Below are 24,847 nucleotides of genomic sequence, written 5' to 3'. Positions count from 1 at the left end.
CTCGTGTAGAGCAACTGAGCGCTTTTCCATGTTGTCACGCTTTTCTAGAAAATGCTTTGTAAAATCTGGTTTGATGGTTGATTATCAGCGCTCACCCAGACGTCTGTTGTTCCCCCAACAATAGACTACCACCACCAGCCCCTCTCTTTCTCTGTGTGTGTATGTGCATGTGTGTGTGTGCGCGTGTGTGCGTGTTAATCATGCAGCTCTTATCAGCAACCGTCAGACCTGCAGAGACTCCGATGTGCTCCCTGCTGATAGCTGCACACACAGAGGTCTCCTCCCCTCATGGGGTTTTAAATAGAGAACTAATAGACCCCGGCCTGGAAAATAAAAGCGGCAGATCATTACCAAGCAAGAATGACAACTCCTAGAACAGTAACTAGAGTAACAAACAGCTGATACACTGGCCTCTTGATGTGCAGTCACTGAGTTGGAAGGAGCTGAGAAAGTCACTGCTGTACGAATCCATCTGACAGTACGATTTCATCAATTTTGCTGTGTCTAATGAAAATATGCTTCATCAAGCATCAGGTTTTTATTCAACTCTGCAGTCTGCATACATTTGATGAAAGTAGAGAAAGAAAGTCTCAAAACTGAAGGATGAAACTGGCAAGAAAAAATTTTAATCTAGAGGTTCTTCTCTCATTTTAAATAACGATTAAATTCAATTCTTATAAAACAAGCACAAAAATGTGCATATTTTTAGACAGCATTTCCTGCATCATATCTTTATTTTTTATTTTTGCAACCTGAGGCATTAGGTCAGAACGATTCAACTGTGTGTGTTTGAATCATGTCCTGCAACTCGTGACTCTGACTCTGATTTCAGCTTTGACGATGAGAGAAAGACACAGAGAGGGGGGTGAAAGGATAAAAATCAATCATTAGAGTCTATTCACTCTGTCTCTATGGTGCCAATGGAAAGGCTCTTAACCTGCTGACACACACACACACACGCACACACACACGCACACACACACACACACACACACACACACACACACACACACACACACGCGCACACACACACACACACACACACACACACACACACACACACACACACACACACACACAGAAAGAGAGAGAGAGCTGTAATGAACAGTCGAGGGAGTCCATTGCCCTTTCTGCTCACATTTAGACTTGATTGGTCGGGACCTTTTGACCATGAAGGTCAAAAGGTCAAAATTTTGACTCTAAGGACAACTCTGTGCGTGTGTGCGTGTGTGCATGTGTGCGTGTGTGTGTGTATGTGTATTTATGTGTGTGTGTGTGTGTGTGTGTGTTGTGTGTGTGTGTGTGTGTGTGTTTGTGTGTGTGTGTGTGTCGGACAGTGAACTAACAAAAAAAAAGGCAATACCAAAAGCTGTCCTGAATATGCTGATGGAGAACTTTAATGGTCAATACTTGATGAGAGTTCACACAAATATTTATGGATAAACACATTACAAATGGTCAGTGCGAATAGCAGGTTGGCGGCACATGAACTCCAGGTCTGTTTGGATGCGTGGGAACTCCAGTCTGCAGATGACAGCTCGTTAACAGGAGGAGATTTGACTGCCAACCCAATCATCCCCACCCCCAACCCACGCACACCCCCCCTCAGGCTCTGCAGCAACAAGGTCAAACACAGAGGCAGCGGAGGAAGGCGTCATACAGGCAGGAAGGTATTTGTGCCAGTTTGTGCTGATATTTCCCTTAAGCACACACGCACGTGCACGCACCCATGCGCACACACGCGCGTGCACACACACACACACACACACACACACACACACATACACAAACACATGCACCTGACATATCATCAACACAGTAAAAGTTCAGCCCACAAAAATTAAATTCACACTAAATCTTTGAGGATGGGAGACAAGTCTTTTTCTCTGTCTCTTCCTGCCTCTTTCGTCTCTTTGTGTCATGTACTGATCATCAGTTTATGAAAACCCTGCAGAGTATTGTGAGACCTAGGGATTACCAGCACTGACCATGAACTGCATCATCACAGGTTCAAGTCCAGCTGGGGACCTTTGTTTCATGTCATTCCCCATCTCTCTCGCCTCCTGATTTCCCGTCATCTCTTTACTATCACCTCTATAGAAAAGGCACAAAACTGTCCAAAAAAACATTTTAAAAGATAAAAGAAAACCAGGAAGTGAGCAAGATTAACGTCCAAGTAGATCGGCACTTTTTCAGAATAAAGTATCACATTACAAACTGAGCTGAATAACGCACCAGGGTCTTGATAGGCTACGTCTACACTGATATATTTTCATTTTAAAAAGAAAACGATCTCCGTCCAGATGAGCACACTAGCTCTGTGCTAGAAAACACATTTCACATGACCATTCACAAACACTGGGCATGTGCGTGCAGACTGACTACTCTGCAGTGGATAAGTTGCAGAAAATGGTACAAATAAGAAACAGCAAAGGCAAATGTGGCATTATAAAATGCAGAATTTACCTGCGCTACAGATGCAAAGACAACAAGGTCAGCAATGCTTATACATTCACCACTGGTACTCATTACTGATAAGGCCCAATCAGCAGGCAAACTTGGGTGTTGGCATCATCGCCCTTGAGTTTTCAAACTAGCACCATTTCAAGTTTTATCTCTGTTTTAGAGGATTTTGGGATTTGTGTGGCAAAAGGGATGTGATTTAAAACTAATACATATTAGTGTGGATGCAGCCAGATTGTAAACATTGACATGCAAGGTCAATACTTCTTAATGACCCGAAGGACCATTGCTTAGGTGCCCTTGAGCAAAGCACCCTCTTCTTGTATCTGACCCTGACAAACTGGTTGGTATGTTGTTTCACCCAAGTAGGTGAGGTACTTTTTGTCTTCTGATTCTTCAGATTCTTCTGATTTAAATGACAGCGTAACCTGGTCATAGATTGCAGTATATGTAACCAGAAAGGTTTTATGTATTTCTGTAGCTAAATTGTCAACGACTTCATCTGTAGTGATTGGAGAGGTGTTTTCTTAAGTTTCCCCAGTTTCCTGTGGAGAGGATCTCCAATTACAGTGGCAGGAAAGCTTGACATCCTCTTCTCATCAGTTTCAATCTTCTTTTGTCACCATGCAGTCTCTTACCTGCATAATGAATTAAATGCAGCCTTTAGCCAACAGTGTCTCTTTACAGGCATTGCTCACCTCAAAAATGTCAGTGAAATAGGGGCAAATGACCAATTCTTTTTTTAAAAACAGAAACTCTGTTTGCCTCACTGGCACACAACATGAATGTTGGCATCGTAATTGAGGCAACTGGTTGTTGTTTATGTTTTTGTGCTGCAGCACAGTTTGCTCATTTGCAACACTGTCCTGTATTTTAAAAATAAGCATTGGATGTTGAATGAAAACGCTGCACTGTTTAATAAAAGGTAAACCAAAAAAAAAAAAAAAAAAACTGGGTAATAAACTTATGGTAAGTACTGTATATGGCTGGACTGTGTGTGCTCAATGTGCAAAATCAAAGACATATTTTAAAACTATTGTGGAACCGCTGTACCGCTAAAGCCTGCCATAGGAAATCGTTAAATGTCGCTAGATGATGTAATACACAAATTAACATATTAATGACATCATTGTATCGTATTCAGCCTAGTGTCAGCCAGTCTTAGCTCCTTATCTGTTTGATTCTCTCCTACCCTCTGTGCTAACATATTCAGCATTTTAATACATCCGAATTCCATTACAGCTGTTCTCATTTACGTGTTTTTCTTTTTCTGTTGACAGACAATGGAACAAGTTTGAAATAGTCACTGAAAAATCGGCCCATTGAGATTTCATGTTAACTTCTAAGCCATTTCCAAGCTGCTGCTACGCTGCTAAAATCCTGATTTTATAACCGTGGCATCGTCTCACGAAATCACTATACACATAAGTTAAAGACAAGGACTGTGCTGTGATTTCGGCAATATGTACTTGTAAAATGATCACTCAGAGAAAGTTAGAACAGACCAAACGGCCTGCGGAGAAAAAGCCCAATATACACTCAAAACACATTACTGATGTCTCTCTTCTACAGAAAGTAACAAATAGAAAAACTGTGGCAGTGCGCACAGCTCCAAATCCTGACTAGGAAACTATATCGAGTGCACGGTCGTAGCTGAGTCAACAAGGTAAAGATGATGCCAGCACTCATACTTCAATACTCTTGATATTTAATATGGGGCAAGCCATCATCAGTGTCACGATGGTGGTTATTGCTGAAATGCGTTCGTTATTTGCCCCATATTAAATATCAAGACTATTCGAGTGTGAGTGCTGGCATCTCCTTTACAGAAAGTAGCTAAGGTTTGTCCAAAGAATGGCTAGATTTGTTGCTAGATTCTGTTTTAAAAAAAAAGAAAAAAAAAAGAAGCAAAGTCATAAAGTCACACTGCCTGTAAACGCTCCCTATAACGAAAATAGAAACTGTTCACGCCACATCATTTTGAAAGAGCAACAGCAACACTTGGCCCGGCCCACCAATGGTGTAACTTCAGTCAGTCAGTCAGTCAGTCATTAAGAGACATTGTGTTTATACGGCTGGCCCTGCTGATGCTGTCCATCCAAAAACTATCCAATCTGCTGGAAGTGAACATGATTGTCAGACAAATACCTGACACATTGTTAGTCACATCACATCCTATTTGCTTATCATTCCACCCTCCTGTCTTTAATCTTTGCCAAACGTGACAGTAATTGTGGGGTGCAGACGCACATGTCAGCGGATGGATCACTACATGCAGAGAGGGGGAAAGGATGACAAAGAAAAGAGATAAAGGGGGGGAACGTACTGAAAATACAAAAAAAAAAAAAAAAAGAGGTCATAACCTAAATTAAAACACCAAACTGAAGTCTTTAAGTTGAAATTGGCTGTTCAAAAATTAAGTAGTCTATAACAGGATGTATGACAAAACTAAAAAAGAATAAACAGAGAGAGAGGGATGGAGAGGTGTAGAGATAGAGGGAGGTAAAGAATTGGGCCAAGCAGGGATCAGCTTCACACTGAGATCACAGACATGGAGAGCTGCCTCCCTATCTCTTATTTCTTCTGTCTGTCTGTTTACCTCCCTTGCTCCATCTTTACCTCCATCACTCTGATTTTATTTCTCTCTCTGCATGTCTCCATCTCAGCTTGTCTCAGGGAGAGAGAGACAGGGAGAGTCAAAGTGAGAGAGAGAGAGAAAGAGAGAAAGAGCAAGGTAAAAGATAAGCAGTGACAGGGAGATGGGGCACCATTGAAAACAGGCAGTTAGAGGAGAAAGAAAGAAGAGACGGACGGCAAGAGAGAATGAAAATAGTTGTTTTATGGCCGAGTCAATGAAAGTAACAATGGTTCTCTTTCTCTCACTTTCTTTTTTTCTCTACAGACTGTGGACAGAGCAATAAGGTCAGAGAGCAATTACAGAGCATTACAGGCAGGGAGGGAGAAGGATCATGACCTGATCAATAGACATGACTAACAACATTTTTTCCTGCTTTGTAGAATACAAAATGGTTTTCGGTTATGGTCATTCAGTCCAGCACACACTGCCTCTTCCTCAAGATATATATACTTAAAATTCAAAGAAAGAGTTTCCTTCTTTGTGCAATGAAAACCAAAGAGGAAGAGGGGCATATGGATGGTATAGGTCTGTGGGTGTGTGTGTGTGTGTGTGTGTGTGTGTGTGTGTGTGTGTGTGTGTGTGTGTGTGTGTGTGTGTGTGTGTGTGTGTGTGTGTGTCTCTGATTGGACAGATTGTGAGGAGAGGAGCAGACGAAAGGAGTTCATGATGACAAAAAAAATAACACGCACACATTTAGACATATACACAGGAAGAGAGGGAAGGAGAAGTGTAATCATCCCCAATCATGATGTTATTGATTTGCTGCTTGATTTTTCGCTCTCTCTCTCCCTCTCTCTCTCTCTCTCCCACCAGCACCTGGCTCTTGTCACAGTAGGACACTGAGGCTCAATAGCAGCAGAAACAGGCGCAGTTACACATCATTATCTTTCTGTCTTATATGCGCACGCACACACACACACACACACACACACACACGCACGCACACACACACACTCTCTTTCTCTTTTGAAGTACAGTACTCACACATAAACTCTCTCTGTCTGTTCTCTGGCCATTGGCTCTGAAATGAAACACATACAGATGTTTTCTGCTCCCTTCTGCTCACAAGTCATGATTGGCTGCTTTTGTGCAGCAACAACGACTAAACATGAGAGAGAAGAAACCTTCAGTTTTGGGGACACAAAGTGCTTCCATCTAGGACTGAGTGTCTCTAAACGTCACTTCTCGTCTACTCTACAATAACTTGGTTGAGCTCTTATTTCATCATAATTTTAAAATTGAACATGAAGGCAGGAACATAGGCCATATCACTGTTTTACTGTTCAAGTGTATCCCAATTCTATCCAACATGTTCACATTTAAACATGCACATTATGTATTACAGTAATGCAAAGTACAGTATGCTAGTATACAAGAAAATTTGTTAGTTAGTACATAACAGTAATGTGCTGACAGAAATGATAATGGATCAGTCCAGATGCAAGATTAGAATACTCTCAGTTCTACTTTTGCTAAATTTATGAAAAAGGACAGTAAAATTTAGATTAAAACTTAGATCTTTGTTGTCATTGTGTGTTTTATTGGGGGGGCAATTCACGCCTTTACAAACCAACAGTAGAAAGATGGCAGGAAGTCAAGACACAGGGAGACAAAGGTCTTGAGCTAGACTCGGGACTTTATGGTTCATTGTCGACCCCTATAGGCCACCAGAGCACCCAATTATGTTTTCTTTATTATGAAATTATGAAAAAAAAAAAAAAAGGAATTTGAATATGTATGTTTGCATTTATTAATAAGTATTTCATTTTGTTCTAGCTGCCTGAAACAAAAAATTTGTGCAGAGTGAACAACTGGGACATAGGTTGGGTTTTCAGTATCAGAACAAAATTCATTTGTGTAATAATACATGAAATGTTCTGCAAAGTCATATTTGCGTTCAGTGTGAAGACTTGTGCCTCTTTTGCATCTTGGTTTCAGAATAAAGAGCAAATACTGTACGTAAAGTAGTGCACAGGAGCAGCTAAGTAGGATGTTTTCTTACAGAACTCAGACAATTCAGAGAAGCACAAAACAAACTTTTGTTCCACTCTTCGCTCTAGTAAAATTGCAATCTCCAAAATTTCCCCTCCTGTCATGGCCAAACCGGCACTGGACGTGCATCTTGGAGGTCAGTTCAATCGAGCAGAACTGAGCTTTAGGTGTGAAAGTCCTGTTACAATATCTCCACATTGTGCCTTATACAACATGTATGTTAGGATGAGTTCGAATATTCAGAGTAAATTACACACTATTTTTTTAGCAGCTTGCAATAGCATCAAAAGCATTTTATGTCATTTAAAGGTAGTATTTTAATTTGTAACAAAACTCAACAACAAAATGTGTGTTTGTTTATGTGCAGGTTGGGTCTTTTGTGTTTTAACAGACTGCCCAAAACCAGGTTGCAGGCTGACATCACAAGGGATTCCCCAGATGTGTATGTCAGTGTGTGTGTGTGTGCGTATGTGTGTGTGTATGTGTGTGTGTGTGTGTGTGTGTGTGAGCGTGTGTCTATAGCCGTATGTTAATCAATGCCGTTAATGTTGCAATGAATTAGTAGTTTAGATGTCACGGGACGCTTAACACAGCTGATCCTTACCAGACACCCACAGAAACATGCACACACACACACACACACACACACACACACACACACACACACACACACACACACACACACATATATATACATACACACACGCACTCAGCCCACAGGACCCCTGGGGACCACAGGCGGACATTGTATAGTAGGCTAATTATCCCAAATTGCTAAAGTAGTAGAGAGGGTGTGGGTGTGGGTGTGTGTGTGTGTGTGCGTGCGTGTGTGTTCTCACAGCTGCTCCTGGTGTCAAGCCTTTGATAGATGGGAGATAGAGAGAGTGTTCATTTACTGCCACACACACACACACACACACCTGACTGCTCATTTATTGGTCTAACAGATTGGTCTTTTGTTGCGCGGTCGCTGGTTCACGCTGGAAGAACTGCTGAAGTTCAGACTACGACGCTCGGGGGAAAAAGCACCCTGTCGTCGAGTATAAATGCCTTAAACGCTGCAACCAGATCTCCTATGAAATTTGTGGTTATAATTAGGAAATCAAAGGCTTCATAAACAGACAGTAGTTTGACAATGAACAGACGCAGGGGAGAGCAAGTGTGTGATGGATGAGTGAATATGATTGCCTTCAGCTCCGACAACCACTCCCAATTTACACTTAGGGAGTTTCTGTTGTCGGGGAAGTTTTAATTTTCTGCTGAGGGTTTTTTTGACTTAACCAAACTTTTAATCTGTGTGTATTTATTAAAGGATGAGACTAAATAAATAAATAAAAATGTTGTTCATCATTATATGTATGTTATTGCATAGGATTTTAAATTGAATTATCATGAAAATTATTTTTATTATTAGAAGGAATTATTTATTTTTGATGTTTTTATACAAATTGGATTGCTGTACAGCCTTTCATGGGCTAAATTGATATATATACATATATATATATATATATATATATATATATATATATATATATACTGTATATATAGTATATATATATATATATATAGAGCCTGGATGTACTGAATTTAATAAACATATACTGTAAAGTAACACCCACCTTATCCTTTAAATCGCTGTGGATATGATCCATATGTTCTGATTTAAATTGTCTCAAAAATGGTGTTTTCACAGCTGCTGTGGCAGCTTTTTCCTCACTAAAAAGTGTTCATTAATAACAAGAATTATTCTAGAAATCTACAGCATATGGGGCGTTTGGCTGCTCAGTTCTTTTTTGTTCAGTTTACAGACCGTAAAAGCATCAACAAACTAACAATATTGGATGAAAGGATGTCCAAAAAACCAATATAAGTTTGATGACTTTTTTCATTTGTTGTTGCCCTGAAGTAAAAACAAAAGCTTCCTTGTCTCTCAATCTTAGATAGATAGATAGATAGATTCCCCAATCTTTTACATTTTAGGTGAAACAATGCTTTCCTCCGTTTTTTCTTTCTCCTCCACCCACTCATCCATCCATCTCCTCATTCCTTCATCTCTTGGATATTGATGAAGTGACAGGGCCACAGGCTGAAAGACACCACCTCATCTGGTTTAAATTACCTCCATACCACACACACACCTGCACCAGCACCATGCCGCGGCTGTGTGAGTGCGTGTGGGCGGGTGTGGGGTGCGCATGGGGAGCAAGGAGGGGGTGTTAGTGCCTCTGGGATAGGTGGTGGGGGAACGCCCATGACCCCTACCATACAGATAAACACACACACATACACGCACACGCACACACAACAGAAAGATAGCAACAGAGCAGGTGGGGTGTGACATGGGCTGTAAGGCAGAGGGGATATTAAACTGCCACATGTGTTCTGTTTACTATTCTCTAATTAACCCCCAGGCTGTCTTATACACTACACCCACACACTCTCCCTCTCACACACACACACTCACACACACACACACACACACACACCTTATCTTCTCTGCAATAAATTGGCTTGGGTGTCACACAGTCTGAACATCGTCAACAGGGATATTGTGTTGCTCCAAATTCACATTTAAACTGAAGAAATTGAATCTTGTACAAAGACGTACTGGACCTTCAGTTAACTGTACATAAAGGACAAGCTTTTGTGAAGATGCTGACCTCCAAGTTTGACTTCTTTACCCGTCCCATGGCGCACAGGCGTAAGCCGTCTTACTCATGTCGTTGATGGATGGCTCACCGAGAAACACAGACTGGAGATGTATGAGTTTCCTCCACCTGCACCATTTTGTATGTCCAAAAGAAAGATTATTGTTGGGCTACAGGACTCACTGTAACTGGCTGACCGTCTCAAAGGCAACTGTCTGGAGTGGAAAGTAACTTCTGTATAGTAATTACAAAGGGTTTTTTTTGTTGCCCACATTTGAGTACATACAGCTGTGGAGCTTTCTCCTGAACAGTTATGTTTACATTCATGTTGCTCATGTGACTGCTACATGGCCAGGGTGCTGATTCTGGAGCTGGACTGGGTGATCCCCGACATCAGCACTACATCAATTTCCCCACCCAATGAGCTCTCTATATATACTGCACCTTATTGTTCTACCTTGTTGTGCCATGTTGATCTGCATGTGATTAGTTCTGTTGGTTTTCTCTGCCCATTGTATAAAATATTGGAAGTTTGAAACTACTTGTTCTTTTTCATGTTTGACGGCTTATCTGTGCAACACATTTGCATTATCACACTCCTCAGTAAAAATTTGCATTGCATCGTGAGCATGTGCAAGATACAAATGGATTAAAACATTGCTTCGGATGCTAATGGTCAAAAACTCCACGGGTTACCTTTAATCCAATTTTCTCCTTGGATCGTTTTAAATGAAGAACAGCTCAGTTTTCCCGAAATTAAAGCCACAAGCAGCAGTGGTTTTTAGAAATGCAGAAAAGGAGATGTCCCGTTACTCTTTTTCACATTATGCAAATTAGCTAAAAATCCATCATGGTGGCCTTTACCAAGCCAGCACAAACTCAATTGGGTTCTACCCCTTGAGTGGTAGAATCCTAATAAACTATCAAACTCAAAAAGTTTGGACACACTTTCCCCGTGGTACTGTATAAAACACCTGCCAAAGCACTCAAAACTGACTCTGTTGTAGTTCTGGCTATAGGTGTCTCCAGGACCACATTTTGTCATGATGACACACAGAGAGAGAGAGACAGAGAGAGAGAGAGAGCACAGACTCAAAAGGTGAAAATACCAGCCACGATGTCGCAGCTGGTAATTAGTTCTACATAGTCAAAATTATTTCTGCAATCATAAGCTCTTAAAGGGGAAAGAAAGATGGTGTGTCCCTTGTTGCCTACGAGTGAGTGGGATAAAGTCACCGATAATGCAATCAGCTGTCACCACTAATGCTCTCATCTGCCCTAAAAGAGGGAGTCAGAGAAGAGAAGAGAAGAGAAGAGAAGAGAAGAGAAGAGAAGAGAAGAGAAGAGGGTGGACACTTGCTGTGTTCTGAGTGTTGGAAAATGAGCGGCTTCTTAATAGAATTCACCATGGTGTCTTTTCCTAAGGTGTCGCACACAGATACAGACACACTAAACGCAGAAATACACAACGGGTAATATACACACAAACATACACACAGAGGGTTGGGGAAAGTGAGCAAGTCTAATTGAAAAGAACCAAGCAGAGAGAAATCTGATAGCTGCAGTTTGGCCTGAGGGGGGAGGAAGGGAGAGAGTGGGAGACGGAGAAAAAGACAGTGAGGGACAGAAAGGGAAGAGAGAGGAGAGAGAGGGAGGAAGCACACAAAAAAAGTAATACAGGTGTCATGAGATGAAGGCTTTTTTTAAAACCAGTTTTCAGACCTCATCAGTGTGATGTTAGTGCCCTCCTGCAGATGTGGTGCATCTCCTACAGCTGTGTTTTAAGGGTTAATTCACCCAAATAACAAAAATAAAAAAAATAAATAAAACAACCCATATTTTTCATTGTCCTCTATAATCTGCCTGTGTTTTTAAGATCTAGAATAAATAAAAAACAAAAAAATACATTTGAGATTAGTTAAGTTTTGTTAGTGGGGTTCACAATATTTAGAAATGACTACACTTTCTAGCAAAAAAAATAGTCCCCATTAATTAGGATATTAAGATGTATTTTGGAGGTTATAAAAAGACAAACAAGTTCTACCATCTTCCTAATGAAATGCTGTTCTCCTCAACAGTAGTACAGAATAATTTCTGAGCATCCTTTCTCCTTTCCTCTGAGGTTGCTGTAGGTTTCAGAGCACGGACAACAGCACCGTGACAAAGTGGAGAGAAGCCTGTATAATGACCCTTTGTCCTGCCCACACATAATGAGACGGACACTCAAAGTTTGGACACCAACATGGACTAATGAGAGGTAAGAGTAATTTGTGTTACTGAGATATGGTAACAGCAAAGGACACAAAATGAATGTAAAGCAAACGAAGGGCATGCACAAACACTCACATGGGCTCTCTCACACACACACACACACACACACACACACACACACACACACACCAGCACAGTCTTTGTCTTGTTTCCACCGTCTTAACTCTCACATGTAATTAGCCTCACCCTCTCTGTCCATTGCAGATACCGATAGCACACAGGAGGGGGTCACTGTGTGTGTGTGTGTGTGTGTGTGTGTGTGTGTGTGTGTGTGTGTGTGTGTGTGTGTGTGTGTGTGTGTGTGTGTGTGTGTGTGTGTGTGCATGTGTTTGCATACCTATCCAACAGTGGTCCTCCCCATCATTGTGGACTCACCAGTAGACCAGTGACCCAATAGGGGACATCTCACTGTCCACTGTTTGTCATGCCTTGTGTTCTATAATTATGTGTAATTTATTTTTTTAAATATTAGCAAGAGGAGACCTGTAGGTGTTTGAGTGTTTAAGTTCATACTTAACACTGCCTCTGCCTGCTGGATTAAGTGTGCAGGTTTACTTGTCAAAGTAAGTAAGCCACTTTAGGCTATGACTCCATATGGAGGTCCCTTCTCTGGTTGGTGGCCATCAGCCAGGGTTGCCAGTTCCCTGCTGACTATATCTAACAGAAAATTACACAAGCAGTTTTGCACATATATTATAAAAGATCATAGATAGAAATTTTGTCTTTGTTTTGAATGATTAGAAATAGTGGTCCACACTTGGTTATGTAAACAAATAGTCCACTATTAGTAAGGTAGGAATGTATGTGTGTGTGTGTGTGTGTGTGTGTGTGTGTGTTTGTTTTGTATGTGTGTCTGTGTGGGTGGGTATGGGGACAGGGGGGTCCAAGCGTCTCAAGGGACAGGTTATGACAAATAAGATTAATGTGTCCCCTATTTCCAGACTGGTGCACTGGCCTCCCTCTCTCACACACACACACACACACACACACACACACACACACACACACACACACACACACACACACACACACACACACACACACACACACACACACACACACACACACACCATAAAAACACACATACTCCCTGATAGCTTTCTCTCGAAGGAGAGGGTCCATATGGGGACTAGACGAGGGTGGGAGTGCATGTGTGCCACACTAGGACTAGAACTGTCTTTTTCTTTGTTGTCACATACAACTAAGGAACAATTACATTTCACAATGCTATCCAGAAGCTAATTGTTGTCAATGTTAACATGTCTTTGGAGAATTGTACTCGTAGCTGTTTTAAACGATTCTTATCTTATCTTTAATCCAATAAATGTATGTGTGTAGAAAAAAAAAACCCTGTGTAAGAATAGATACATGTAGAGAAACTAAACCTACTAAACCACTGTCCTATTTGCATGACAACGAGTGTATGAACTGCAGTTAATTATCAATGTCTGGTCTGATCACCATGTAGTAAATACTACTAGTTCTATGTCTAAGTTCAATCAATGTTTCTAGATAAAATTAAGCACAAGATGCAAGTGGTGTAATGAACCAGACATTTTGCATTAAAACACTTTTCACGTAAAAGAAAGAATGAAACTGGAAATTGGAGTACACTTTGAATTTCTAGCTGTTTCAATTTTACTAAAATAGAAAAGATATTCTCTGTATGTAATATTCTCTACATGATCAGTGCTTAAATCAGCACAAAATATATTTTTTCCTCTCAGTACATCAGTCTCATTTTTCACATTAAATTAGAGATTTTTCACTTTCATTTTTTTTGTAATCTTTTATTTTCAGTTTAACTCAAAACTTGAGTTTGCTTAAAATGAAAGAGATTTTACTCTCTTTGAGACCAACTGCAATATAAATAATTCTTGCATTTTAAAAGGTTATTTTCTCATTTATCAAATTGTTCTCAAAGGTCAGTTACTCTATGACAACATCTTAGTAATAAACAGAAAACACATGTTAATAATATTGTATTTCAAATTCGTTATATTCCATCTCCTCTTTGTGTTTATTTGACAGTGGATGTGATCGTGTGATCACTGACAGCATGTGGCTGCAGTTTCAGCAACAAATATGACATGTCGTCTCACGGTTCAGTTGACGCGACTCTTGCATTGATTCATCGTGAGAACTGATCTGAGTTCAGTGCTGATAAGCAATGTCAGCAAGCACACTGATGTTCTTTGTCGATCCACAGTGTGTTTGGTGTCTTCAGAAGGGTTGTGTTCACCAAGGGAAAACCAAGTATACTCTCTCTCTCACTCTCTCACACACACACACACACACACACACACACACACACACACACACACACACACACACACACACACACACACACACACACACACGCACGCACGCACGCACGCGCGCGCACGCGCGCGCACTGCTGAACCGGCAACCCCCTGCCCCTTATTCACCCTTGACCTCAGATCTTTTGGCCCTCCATGCTTGAGCGGTCATTACATATCACCAAGACAAAGAGGAAATCTGTCTGTGTCTGACACAAAGAGAGAGAGAGAGAAAGAGAATGTATCTGTATATGGGTGAGTTGAAGTGTGTATAAGGTTTATAAACCTTACTGTTACCCTGAACAATTAAAACTAAACAACGACACTCTTTAATCCAAGGAAACTCATGGTGGAGGATCTTCTTTTTAAAATCTGTATTTGAATCTTTTTAGCAAACGCATCTAAATTGCCAGCCAGATGATGCTCACTGGATAGAAACTGTAGGGGATTATTTAAACTGCCTGCAGGTGGTATATGTAAGGGACACCCACAATGATTCTCACAGTCATTAACAAATAAAACTGTGTGAGACTAATAGAGGAGGAATATGGGCTGAGCTCCTGGTTCATACAAGTATTTTTCCTGCCCTAAATCACATGTTTTGCTCATTTCCTCAACACAGGAAAATAGAAACATTATTAACAATTTATTTGCCAATTAAGCTTCATCAACCAGCCATTCATACACATATCAATTCTTACATTTTATGAACACTGTGTAAATGTATACCAGAAGTACTCATACGCAGCACTCAATACTCATACTCCTTTCCTGGTTATACTATAAGGTTGTAGTTACTGTGGCCTTTTTTCTATGAATATTGTTGCTTCTTTACAGAAAAATCTTGCGCTTGAAAAAAAAAAAAAACTGCACCATAGTCCCCTGAACTGACAGAAATCAAAAACAAAATGATTCAGACTTCATCCTCTAACCTCCAGCCACTTTCAGTCAGGTCAGGTTTTTAATCGCACTGCTCCTTTGGACTTGACATGTTTCCCCTTCAGTTTTATGTAGGTAACTTTGACTTTTTATCACTGAGCTAGAAGGTTGGACTGGTTGACTGAGGAGTTTAAAATCCATCCAAGAGCTGAAAGTGAGAGCAAGGCACAAAAGGCTTTTGGAAACCTCAGATGTCCAATATTTGTTTACTCTACCAAGCTTTGATAAAACGTGGAAGGTGGTTTGCTAGATTTAGCAATACCTTACTAAAACTCCTTGTAGTGGCCTATGTAGCTTGTCACAACACCTTGAGTCAGTTTCAGGGTTACTATAATGGAAATGCATTGTAATTTTTCAAAGTTAAGAGTTTGGTTTGTACTGAGCCTTTGTGTGTGAGTTCAGTGTGTGGTTCATTTATGTGCGTGTTTGTGTGGGTGTCAGCTTCAGAGGTATAATCTTTTCCCCTTGTCCTCCCACTGTGCTCCCCTCTACCCAGATCTCAGCCTGTACCCCTGACTGGGACAACGAGTGTATGTGTGTGTTGTGTCTTCCTCGTGTGTGCATGTTGCGGATCCCCAGGACACACACACACACACACACACACACACACACACACACACACACACACACACACACACACACACACACACACACACACACACACACACCCCATGGGATCTCTGACACACATATGCCCGAGGGCCCCCAAGAGAGAGAGAGAGAGAGGGAGAGAGAGAGAGAGGGATAAATGGATAGAAAAAAATAGTTTTAAAAAATTCACGAAACTCAATCTGTGGGTGATTCTGAAAACCAGGCACAGATTGCTGTAGTTTGTGTTGGTATTCCAAATTTATTATTATTGTTGGTGGTAGTAGAAGTGAAGGCAGTGGTCACAGTACTGGGCTTTTCTGAGGAAACCAAGGAAGGACCAAAAGGAGGGCACGAAAAAAAAACAGCGACAAGAGGACGGATGAAGCCACATCAACAATTTCTTCAAACTAATTGGATTAATAGGAAGCTAAATTAATGTTGGATGATCTGGAGTATGGGTGTTCATGTGTGCGTGTGTGCGTGTCTGTGTGCAGCAGTAGCTGTGGAAAAACAAGCCGGAGAAAAACACGCAGAAAGAAATGAAAACAGATTTAGATGGACAGTGAGGCAGAGAGAGAGAGGCAGATTTGGAGAAAGGAGGAATGAAAACAAGAAAAAACCTTCAAAGGAAGGGGAGAGGGAGAGAGAGAGAGAGAGAGAGAGAGAGAGAGAGAGATGTTCCTTCTCTCTGTCCTGGTCTGAAACTAATTGGTCCAGGATTAAAGGAGATTATATATAAAAAATACACAAAAATTATACAAAGCCCTCCACAGGTCTGGTTTCCATGGCGATAGTCTGATGTGCAACAGTGCAACAGCAACAGGGACAGAAAACAAAACCAGTTGCTGCCTTGATTACCAGAATGACACAGTTACAAACCGGTCGTACAAGACAGGAACAGGAACAGTAGTAAAGCTCATTACAGATCCACACAGGTGGTGAACCGGTGGCTTTGCTGCAACTGTTTAACGGCCTGTTGTCACCAGGCAACCACGCTGCATAGTTCAATGTAAAATTAAGATAAGAGTGTGTATCCTACTGTTTATACTGTTTATCTGCTTGTCTTGGTAAGAAAATAAAACTTACTCCTTAATTATCATGATACATGCTACATCAAAGACATTTTACAGTAATATGTGCGGGTAACAATAAAAGTTAAACTGAACTTGCTGCTTGGTGTTTTGGGAAATGCACTTATGCTCTTTCATGCCAGGAGTTAGGTGAGAAGATTAACACCACCTTTGTGTCTTAAGTATGAAGCAGCGAAGAAGAACAGCTACTACCACCTGTAAAGCTCACAATATGTTAGGGCTTTTTATATTTCTGTTTTTGTACAGGTTAAACAAACATATAACATGCTAATTAATGAGCATTCAGACCGACTTTGATCCCATGTGAAAATGTGAAATGCACCCCTCTCTGCATTGCTGTTGCGTTGCTTAACACAGCTGGTTTTACTCTGAACACATGTATAGTAGCCTTATTATTGAGTTTTTTAGCTGTCCTCCTTTGATCCCGGTCTTTATGCTAAGCTAAACTAAGCTAATCAACTCCTGACTCCAGTGCCATATTTACCATACCGACGTGAGAGTGGTATTCTCGTCTGATCCTTGGCAAGAAGGTGAATCGGTACATTGCCCAAAACGTTGAACTATTCCTTTAATTAGGCCTCTAAGCCAATTAACAGTACATTTTGTTAGCTTAGATTGTTACACTACTAATACAGAGTATTTAATGACCGGACTCATGGGGAAACTTTATTCCTATTAAATCAGGAGGAGTTTTCTGTTCAATGTTATTTGTAAATGATACAGGAGATGAATGATGAAAAAAAAGAAAAGAAATTATGACACTATTATGACACTCAACAATACTAAAAACACAAAAAGTTTTAAATAGTATTTTGTTTTTTTGGGGGGGGTTTTTTGGTTTTTTTTTTAGAGAAAACATTGCCATAAAATCAAATTTAATTGGATTCATTAATAAAGAAAAAACTGGTCAGCAGTGGGAGGATTAATTTCTTTTTCAAGCCACTGAACATGATGGCACAAGGCAACACACTAACAATCTCCTGATGCTAAACATTTGTAGTCATTGACATTAGAAAAAAAAAAAAAAGTTTTCTATCCAAAATACAAACTAGGTTGAAATTCAATAAGAAAGAGAGAGGAGAGCAGGAGTGTGGCGAGAAACAGAAAGCTCCCGAGGCGTCACACAGTCTGCACAAGAACACTTCTCAGAAATGTTAAACTTCAGTTATTCGCTGAGGCATCCTCTTGTTTCAACACCTAAAAACCATCTGCTCTTAATTAAAAACAGGTTTCCACCTTTCAAGAAGCTGCTAATTCTTTGTCTCACTGCGGTTGCTGTTTACGAATCTCAGCTAAAATACCCGCATGTGCTGCTTTAGGCTTCTTTCAAATCCACCTCTGTATATATTCCAGTGCTTGAACAAAGGCTCTACAACCTGTCAGCTCTTGTGTTTTTCCATCGGCGTCACACCGCCGGTTTGTCTGTGAAATGCACTTGACTCTGAAGCAGCAAGCCTTCCTTTTCTGTCACTCTTACAGGCTGATCAGACAGGCTGAGACATCAGTTTTTCCTGTTTTTCCCCTCATTGCTTCTGAAATATATTCTTCAGTCTTTACAGAGGATTTTTGAACACAGACACTTGTACCCGTGACAAGCAGATACACCTCCGCCCCTCCCACTCTCAAATCAACAAGAAACTACTCTGTATTTGCTGAAATATGACGCATTTCCTATTCTGTTATATTCTATTCAGTTCCTTCGTGACTAGATCGTGGTTTTAAGGTCTATTTCCAGTGGCCCCTAAAGTTCAACACAGTGCAACTTAAAGATTTCTGACAACGTATAGCTCTGTTAAGCAGTACTTTTACGAGTGGGTCTCCATTTTGTTTTTTTCTGTCATGCAAACACACAAGGACGCAAAGTCTTGCACACGAGCTCACAGGACAAGCGATACCTATTCCTGTAGCTGCTTCGCCGCTATTCAGCCACACAACATTTGATTTAAAAAAAAATGCAACAACAAAGGCTATAAGGAAAAATACTGCTAACGAATATACAGACTTTAAATGTTATGTAATGCAGTGTGTTATAAGGAGGGAAATGCATTCAACACATTTGTTTAAAAAGCAAGGGTACACACAATGTGCAGCATTTAGAAAGAAATGCTTCTGTCCCTAAATTACCTTATCAAGTGCAAACGTCCAGCCTTTCTGAAGTAGAAAAACAAAGAGCAAAACTTACAGGCTGCATGTCAGTAAATCAGCTGTGGGACTCCTCAGTGGTGGGTCTGAAGACTTTTCCTCCTCTCTTCTAGACGGATGTGTGGAGCAGAGTCGGCAGGACATCCAGAGCTCTCTCACCTTTTGCAATTTTAACAATTTAAGCAGAACACATATTGTTGCATCAACATTCAAATAGTATGTTATTTATGACAAATGATATTTCTGAAGCAGTATTTGTGACTTTTCTGCCCTGGTGCTGATTGGTACCTACAGTATACCTGTGTTGATTGCGTAGCTTATTATAATGAAAAGGTCTAAAAGGTAACTAATTTGATGCTGAGTGAGATGACAAACAGAGACATTTAAGCTTTTGTTTTATTTCAACATGGTAAAGTAACTGAGAATGAACACCCATGCTGTCAGTTTCATGCAAGTTACTAATGATACTGACACGTTTTCATTGTATCCTTAACTTTAAATTTATAAAGACAAAGGTAAGCGGCTAATATTACCGACACTGTTAAATAAAGCTTAATGTTAACCTTGTAATGTCCAAAAGTTAGTAGCTAATGTCACTTGCGCTTGTGTGTTTGTGTTTGTGTTTGTGTTTGTGTTTGTGTTTGTGTACACAGCAAAGAGCACAAATCTCATGCTTTGTTTAGGCAGATGTCCACCTTACTCTTTAGCACTGGAAACAGTATGACAGGAATGTTTGTGGTTAGCTTTGTGTTGTTACACTGACCAGCACTAGTTTGAGTTAAATACAGTTCCACTACACTTCATTGATTTAATCTGAGCACCTTGATCCTTCATACTCACCATGGACTCCAGGACTTTACAAAAGAAGGTGGCAGCCAAACCACTTCCTTGTTTTACTACCTTGCTGATGTCATCAGTGATGTCATGGGTTATACCACGACTGTGGGGGTGGTCATAAGTTTAATATACTGTGAGAATACAGTATTAGTCTGATTTGGAGCAATTATATAGTTTGTTAACAAAGCTATAATTCACATCTTATTTGTAATATTGAAGTTTATTGGTGAAAGTAACTTTTTTTTTAAATCAATTTACCTTCTTAAATTAGAAGTTTGGCTCTGCCCTGGCTAATTGTTTTGGAAAGAAAGGGACCATATAAGCAGTTCTTCTTTCTCAGCTGATAATCACAAGATATAGAACTCAAATGGTTAAAATAGCAATTCCATTATTATTATTATTGTACTTTGTAATATGTTTTTGATTAACCTTTCTTATATTCTGATTACATAACCAAAGGAACACTGATTCCATCCAATACGGGCCACCCTTTGTGTTTTCACACACACACACACCTGGTCTTTTGCTCCCTTGCTTGGCCAGATGTTAGCATTGAGATTTCGATGTAAAATCAAGTATGAGAAATGTTTTTAATTATCTAGCCACCTGGACTGGGTTGTACCACGTGCACATACCAACACACACACACACACACATTTTGCACACAATTTCATCATGCTTCGACGCACACTGATGTATAAGAAAACCCTATAACCTATGGTTAAAATTAAAAATATACATATATTCCAAAATAAATGTCCTCACTCAAACTCATTTTGTAGTTGTCAGGACCTCAGGAGGATAGAATAACACACACATGCACATGCATACAAACACATACACGCACGCACACATTGTTTAAGGTAACAGATGTTGTCCTTCTTTTAATTAAAGACAATAAATTAAGACATTGTACTTACTCACTGCTGCAGAAACAGGCCCCAACACACATTCACTTCTGTCCTCTCTGCATTACTCTATAATTGGCTGTAGGGGAACACTGCAGCTTGTTTAGAAACTCAGTGAGATTTTAATTATTATTCAAGGACAGCAGCAGACACTTATACAGTCCTGGACTTTGATGTTGTTCGTCAGACTGTTTTCCAACTATTGCTGTTGTGCTTCAGCGGGTTTAAGGCTCTTATTGAGAGCTTTTGAAATCACAGGTTTCAATCCAGCCATCACACACGGGACTGATGGTTTGTGCTTCAGCCCAGTGAGCCACAAAGAGCATCATGGTGTTGACCCAGCTCTCTGCATGATTTGTTTTCCTTTGTCTCTCCCTCCCTCTCAGTCTTTTCACACGTGGTCTGGATAAAAGGGATATATTTTATCTTCAACAAATACTTTTTTATGGCTAAACTTTTATTTGACGTTATTAATGCCAGAGATGTATGAAAAAGTGAATCACTGGAGATTGTGACTGTTCCTTAATTGTTTCAGATCAAAGCTGTCTTGAAATACTGAACTAAAATCTGACATACATCTAAAGATGTACAAAAAATGACATCCTAATAAGGTGCCCTCTATAAATATGTAACTAATTGCTTAATAAATGGTTTTAAATCATGTATTTTAGCTCTATTGATCAGTTATAAGCCTTAAGAAGAAGAGCTGTAGCCACATGGTTATAATTTATAATAATAACCATTATATAAATGGTTGATGTAGTTATATATATTACATATTTTAGGACATTCTTAGCGTTATAAATGTTGGTAAAAAGTTGATAGGATTTTGAAACACTGCAGTCATTATCAACACGGTAAGTGATCATTGTCAGCTCATAGTTCAAAGTAGAATGAGGGTAACTCGGATTTTGTCCTTATTCATGCTTATAATGAATTTATAAATGAATAGTAAATATTTATTAACTTTTCTACATTTACTGGCTATGGTTGAATCTCTTTTGGGAATTTTTGAAGATTTTTGCTGCATGGATAAATGTAGACAGACAAATGGTCTGCAGCAAACTCCCCCAGAATGACTGCTTCATGAATCCAGCAAGGTGAGTGCACACGTTTTATTAGGATAAGACTTTATTGTTGAGTGTTAAAATGTTTACAGCAGGAGAACAATTAAGTGCTATGAATGAAATCAACAGTCTGAAATCAGGACTTCTTCTTAATTCTTAAACAAATCCTTTAATTTCTGTAAAAAACTTTTTTCTTGCTTGTTGCAGAGTTCGGACTGACAGCAGGAGAAGGTGAATTGAGGGATGGGGTATCTGACAGCCAGAGTCCTGAACTCACAGTCTGCGTAGCTAATGCATCCGGTGTAGATCGTTTCTAAGTGGAGACAGCGTGAGAAGCACAGCATGCAGTTTTGTGAGCTTTATTACAACTGAAAACAAGTCCTGCACTGCACATTTCAGAGAAAAAACTAATAACAGAGAAATAACAGAGAAATTCAGAAATTCCCCCTAAAATAACCCCCAGTGTTTTGTTATTTGTCCAGAGGACGAAGAGTTAGAACACGAAAAACATCCATTCAATGCCGTCACATTTCCCATCTCCATCCCTCCAGTCATATGAAACTTTTTTTTGCTATTATTTCTTCTTAAACTGTCATTTAATGGTGAATTTCAATATCATTGGATTAAGTACTTCTTCAGTTTTGTTTCCTTTGCTCCACTTACCTCCACTGGTGACTTTGATGCAGCTGTCTTCACCCTGGTTACACTGCTGCTTGACTTCACAGCTGCTGGAGTTGCCATCAGGGCAGGAGTAACACTGCAGCGAGACGCCTGGAGAGTTCACATGATTACATGATTACATAAACATTCACTGTGAGTTTCCTCATTTATTCTCTATTCTCATATAAATAAATAAATATAATCATCCGTTAAAGGAGTAGTTTGATTTTGGTGAATGTTAAATGAGAAAATTGATGCCATTGTTTCAATGTGAAGCTTTATGTTCCAGCAGGAGGTTGTCTTAGCACAGAGAGTGGAAACAGGTGAAATCTGCTTATTTGGCTTTGTCCAAAGTCCACCTGCCTCTAAAGCTCCATTTAACACATTACACCTCGTTTTGTTTAATCCATACAAAAATCAAAGTGTATGAATGAAAGGTGGTGTTATACGGGGTTATGTGCTGTGTAGTTAATTCCTAACCTTAGTTAGTTTGTTAACTGTCTCCCCCTCTTTATGCTAAGCTAAGCTAACCAGCTTCTGGCTGTAGCTTCTTATTTGCTGAACAGACATGAGAGAACTAATCTCTCTCTCTCTCTCTCTCTCTCTCTCTCTCTCTCTGCAAGTGTATTTCCCAAAATATCAAACTATTCCTTTAATGAAAAGGCTAAACTATAGCTCCTATATGTTTTGCTTTTTAATTAATTGGTATTTACATATTGAACTAAGTAATACAATCATTGCCTTTTATGATGTGACTTTAAGTCCATGAAGCTTTTTACCTTTACCTTACCAATTTTGTCGTTTCCTACTGTATCTTAATGTCAGACATTGAGGAGTTTGTATAATCTGCATAGAGTTTTGTGAGTACATGTATATTTTGGTTTTGGTTGATGAAATTGTGGGATTTAATATTGGGATGTGTAACTTTAATCGAAACCTATTGCGTACCATAGAAGGCATAGTGGAAATGTCTGAACATTTTACTTCCCTGTGCTGAACTTACTGTGGAACTGTTTTAGTGTAAACGTCACTGAATGCCTGTCTCCACCTTAATACTAAAAGGATGGCAGACTGTTAAAACCTCAACAACGATGAAACAAAAAACATGCCTGATATTTTGTATTTCAATAAACCAAACCAAATATGACACATCCGTGCACAGCGCAAACTGCATGTTCCGAAACATCATAGCAAATATTATGAATGAATATTTATCACGACTGTGAACTGGAAGCACATGACACAACGGCAGCACATGCAAACTACGCACTGATCTGCCAAAACGTTCCCTCAGGCTGTTATGTGTCCTCTTTGCGAAACATGTAATCTCTCTGACTTAGCCCCACTTGGCTGCGCTTTTCAGGGTAAAAAAAAAAAAAAAAGAAAGAAAGAAAGAAAGAAAAAAAGAGTCAGCATTAATGAAAGAGTTTCTTCTTCAGCCTCCCCTTTTTTCTTACCAAATCCAAACATGGCAAAGCTGACAGCCAGGCAAAACACCACAGAGCTCCTCATGGTGACTGGAAGCACTGTCAGTCTGAAAATCAAAACAAAAAGCATTTTCCAATTTTGTCACAGCTGGATAAAAAGCTGGGAATTAACTTTGTGGAAGTAAAAAAGGAATAACACATGCAGGGAGTCAAGAAGCAAAATACCACCTCTGCATCTTTCTTGCTGTTACAGTTTGATGAAGAGATTTTACACAAAGCAAAGTCAGCCTGGTTTATTAGTGCGCATGTTATTTTTCACTTTCACTGATTGTCTGGAGTTATGTATTAACGTTGTTTGGCTGAACAAAACTAAATGATTACAAAATAAGATCTATAATTGACTTAAGAGAATAAGACAGACAGAAAGTAGGACGCAACATATAACAATTCAGGAGTGAAGGTGAATATTTTTTGATTATTAATATTTACTGATTTATCTATGAAATAAACATTTTCACCACAAATTGGTAGTTGTCTAACACTCACCTGTGAATGTGAAGAAAGTGACTTTCAGCTTGTGAAGAGCGAGGCTTTTTGTAACTGGGCCAGCAGACAAAAGTAAACATCCCATTTGTTTGGGTTCAGAGTCTATGTATGGATTTGATTCAGATGTTTACAAATTGGCCAATACAGTGCAATGTTTCCATAACACAGAGAAACAAGATACAGGTTTCTGTGAGGACATTAGGACATATTTATGTATTCTAATGCTTATCTTTATTTCTTATATATAAAAAAAAGGTCTACATGTTCATTGCATCAAGAAAGAACCTATGTAAATTGGAAGTGGACAGATGACACAGCATTCAATAG

General features: G+C 39.7%; 2 protein-coding genes across 3 annotated transcripts in view; both read right to left on the bottom strand.

Annotated features, from left to right (window-relative positions):
• LOC130183250 (transcriptional repressor scratch 1-like) overlaps positions 1-19,217 on the bottom strand; it is a 45,442-nt gene extending 26,225 nt beyond the window's left edge. Inside the window, exon 1 of the mRNA XM_056398517.1 lies at positions 19,116-19,217. The gene's annotated coding sequence lies outside the window, so the exon portion shown is untranslated. The remainder of the gene's footprint in view (positions 1-19,115) is intronic.
• Positions 19,218-21,920: 2,703 nt separating this feature from the next.
• On the bottom strand, positions 21,921-24,615 carry LOC130183855 (CD59 glycoprotein-like). Of its 2 annotated transcripts, none has more exons than XM_056399577.1 (4): positions 24,521-24,615; positions 24,005-24,081; positions 22,551-22,658; positions 21,921-22,200 (listed from the first exon to the last, which is right to left on the bottom strand). In XM_056399577.1, the coding sequence occupies exons 1-4, from the start codon at positions 24,598-24,600 to the stop codon at positions 22,037-22,039; spliced, it is 429 nt and encodes a 142-aa protein (XP_056255552.1). In that variant the 5' UTR covers positions 24,601-24,615; the 3' UTR covers positions 21,921-22,036. The 2 variants fall into 2 exon arrangements, with proteins under 2 accessions (XP_056255552.1, XP_056255553.1); XM_056399578.1 differs by lacking the exon at positions 24,521-24,615 and adding an exon at positions 24,203-24,225.
• Positions 24,616-24,847: the final 232 nt, after the last annotated feature.

This window comes from Seriola aureovittata, chromosome 16, assembly GCF_021018895.1.
Source record: "Seriola aureovittata isolate HTS-2021-v1 ecotype China chromosome 16, ASM2101889v1, whole genome shotgun sequence".
NCBI lineage: Eukaryota > Metazoa > Chordata > Actinopteri > Carangiformes > Carangidae > Seriola > Seriola aureovittata.
Note: the sequence above shows the minus strand (reverse complement) of the source record. Positions and strands in the feature narration are given on the sequence as shown.

Coding starts and splice junctions, on each gene's coding strand:
- LOC130183855 (XM_056399577.1), bottom strand. CDS start 24,600: ATGTTTACTTTTGTCTGCTGGCCCAGTTACAAAAAGCCTCGCTCTTCA. Junction 22,659..24,004: donor CTTTGCCATGTTTGGATTTG/GTAAGAAAAAAG, acceptor TGAACTCTCCAG/GCGTCTCGCTGCAGTGTTAC. Junction 22,201..22,550: donor CATCAAAGTCACCAGTGGAG/GTAAGTGGAGCA, acceptor GTCTCCACTTAG/AAACGATCTACACCGGATGC.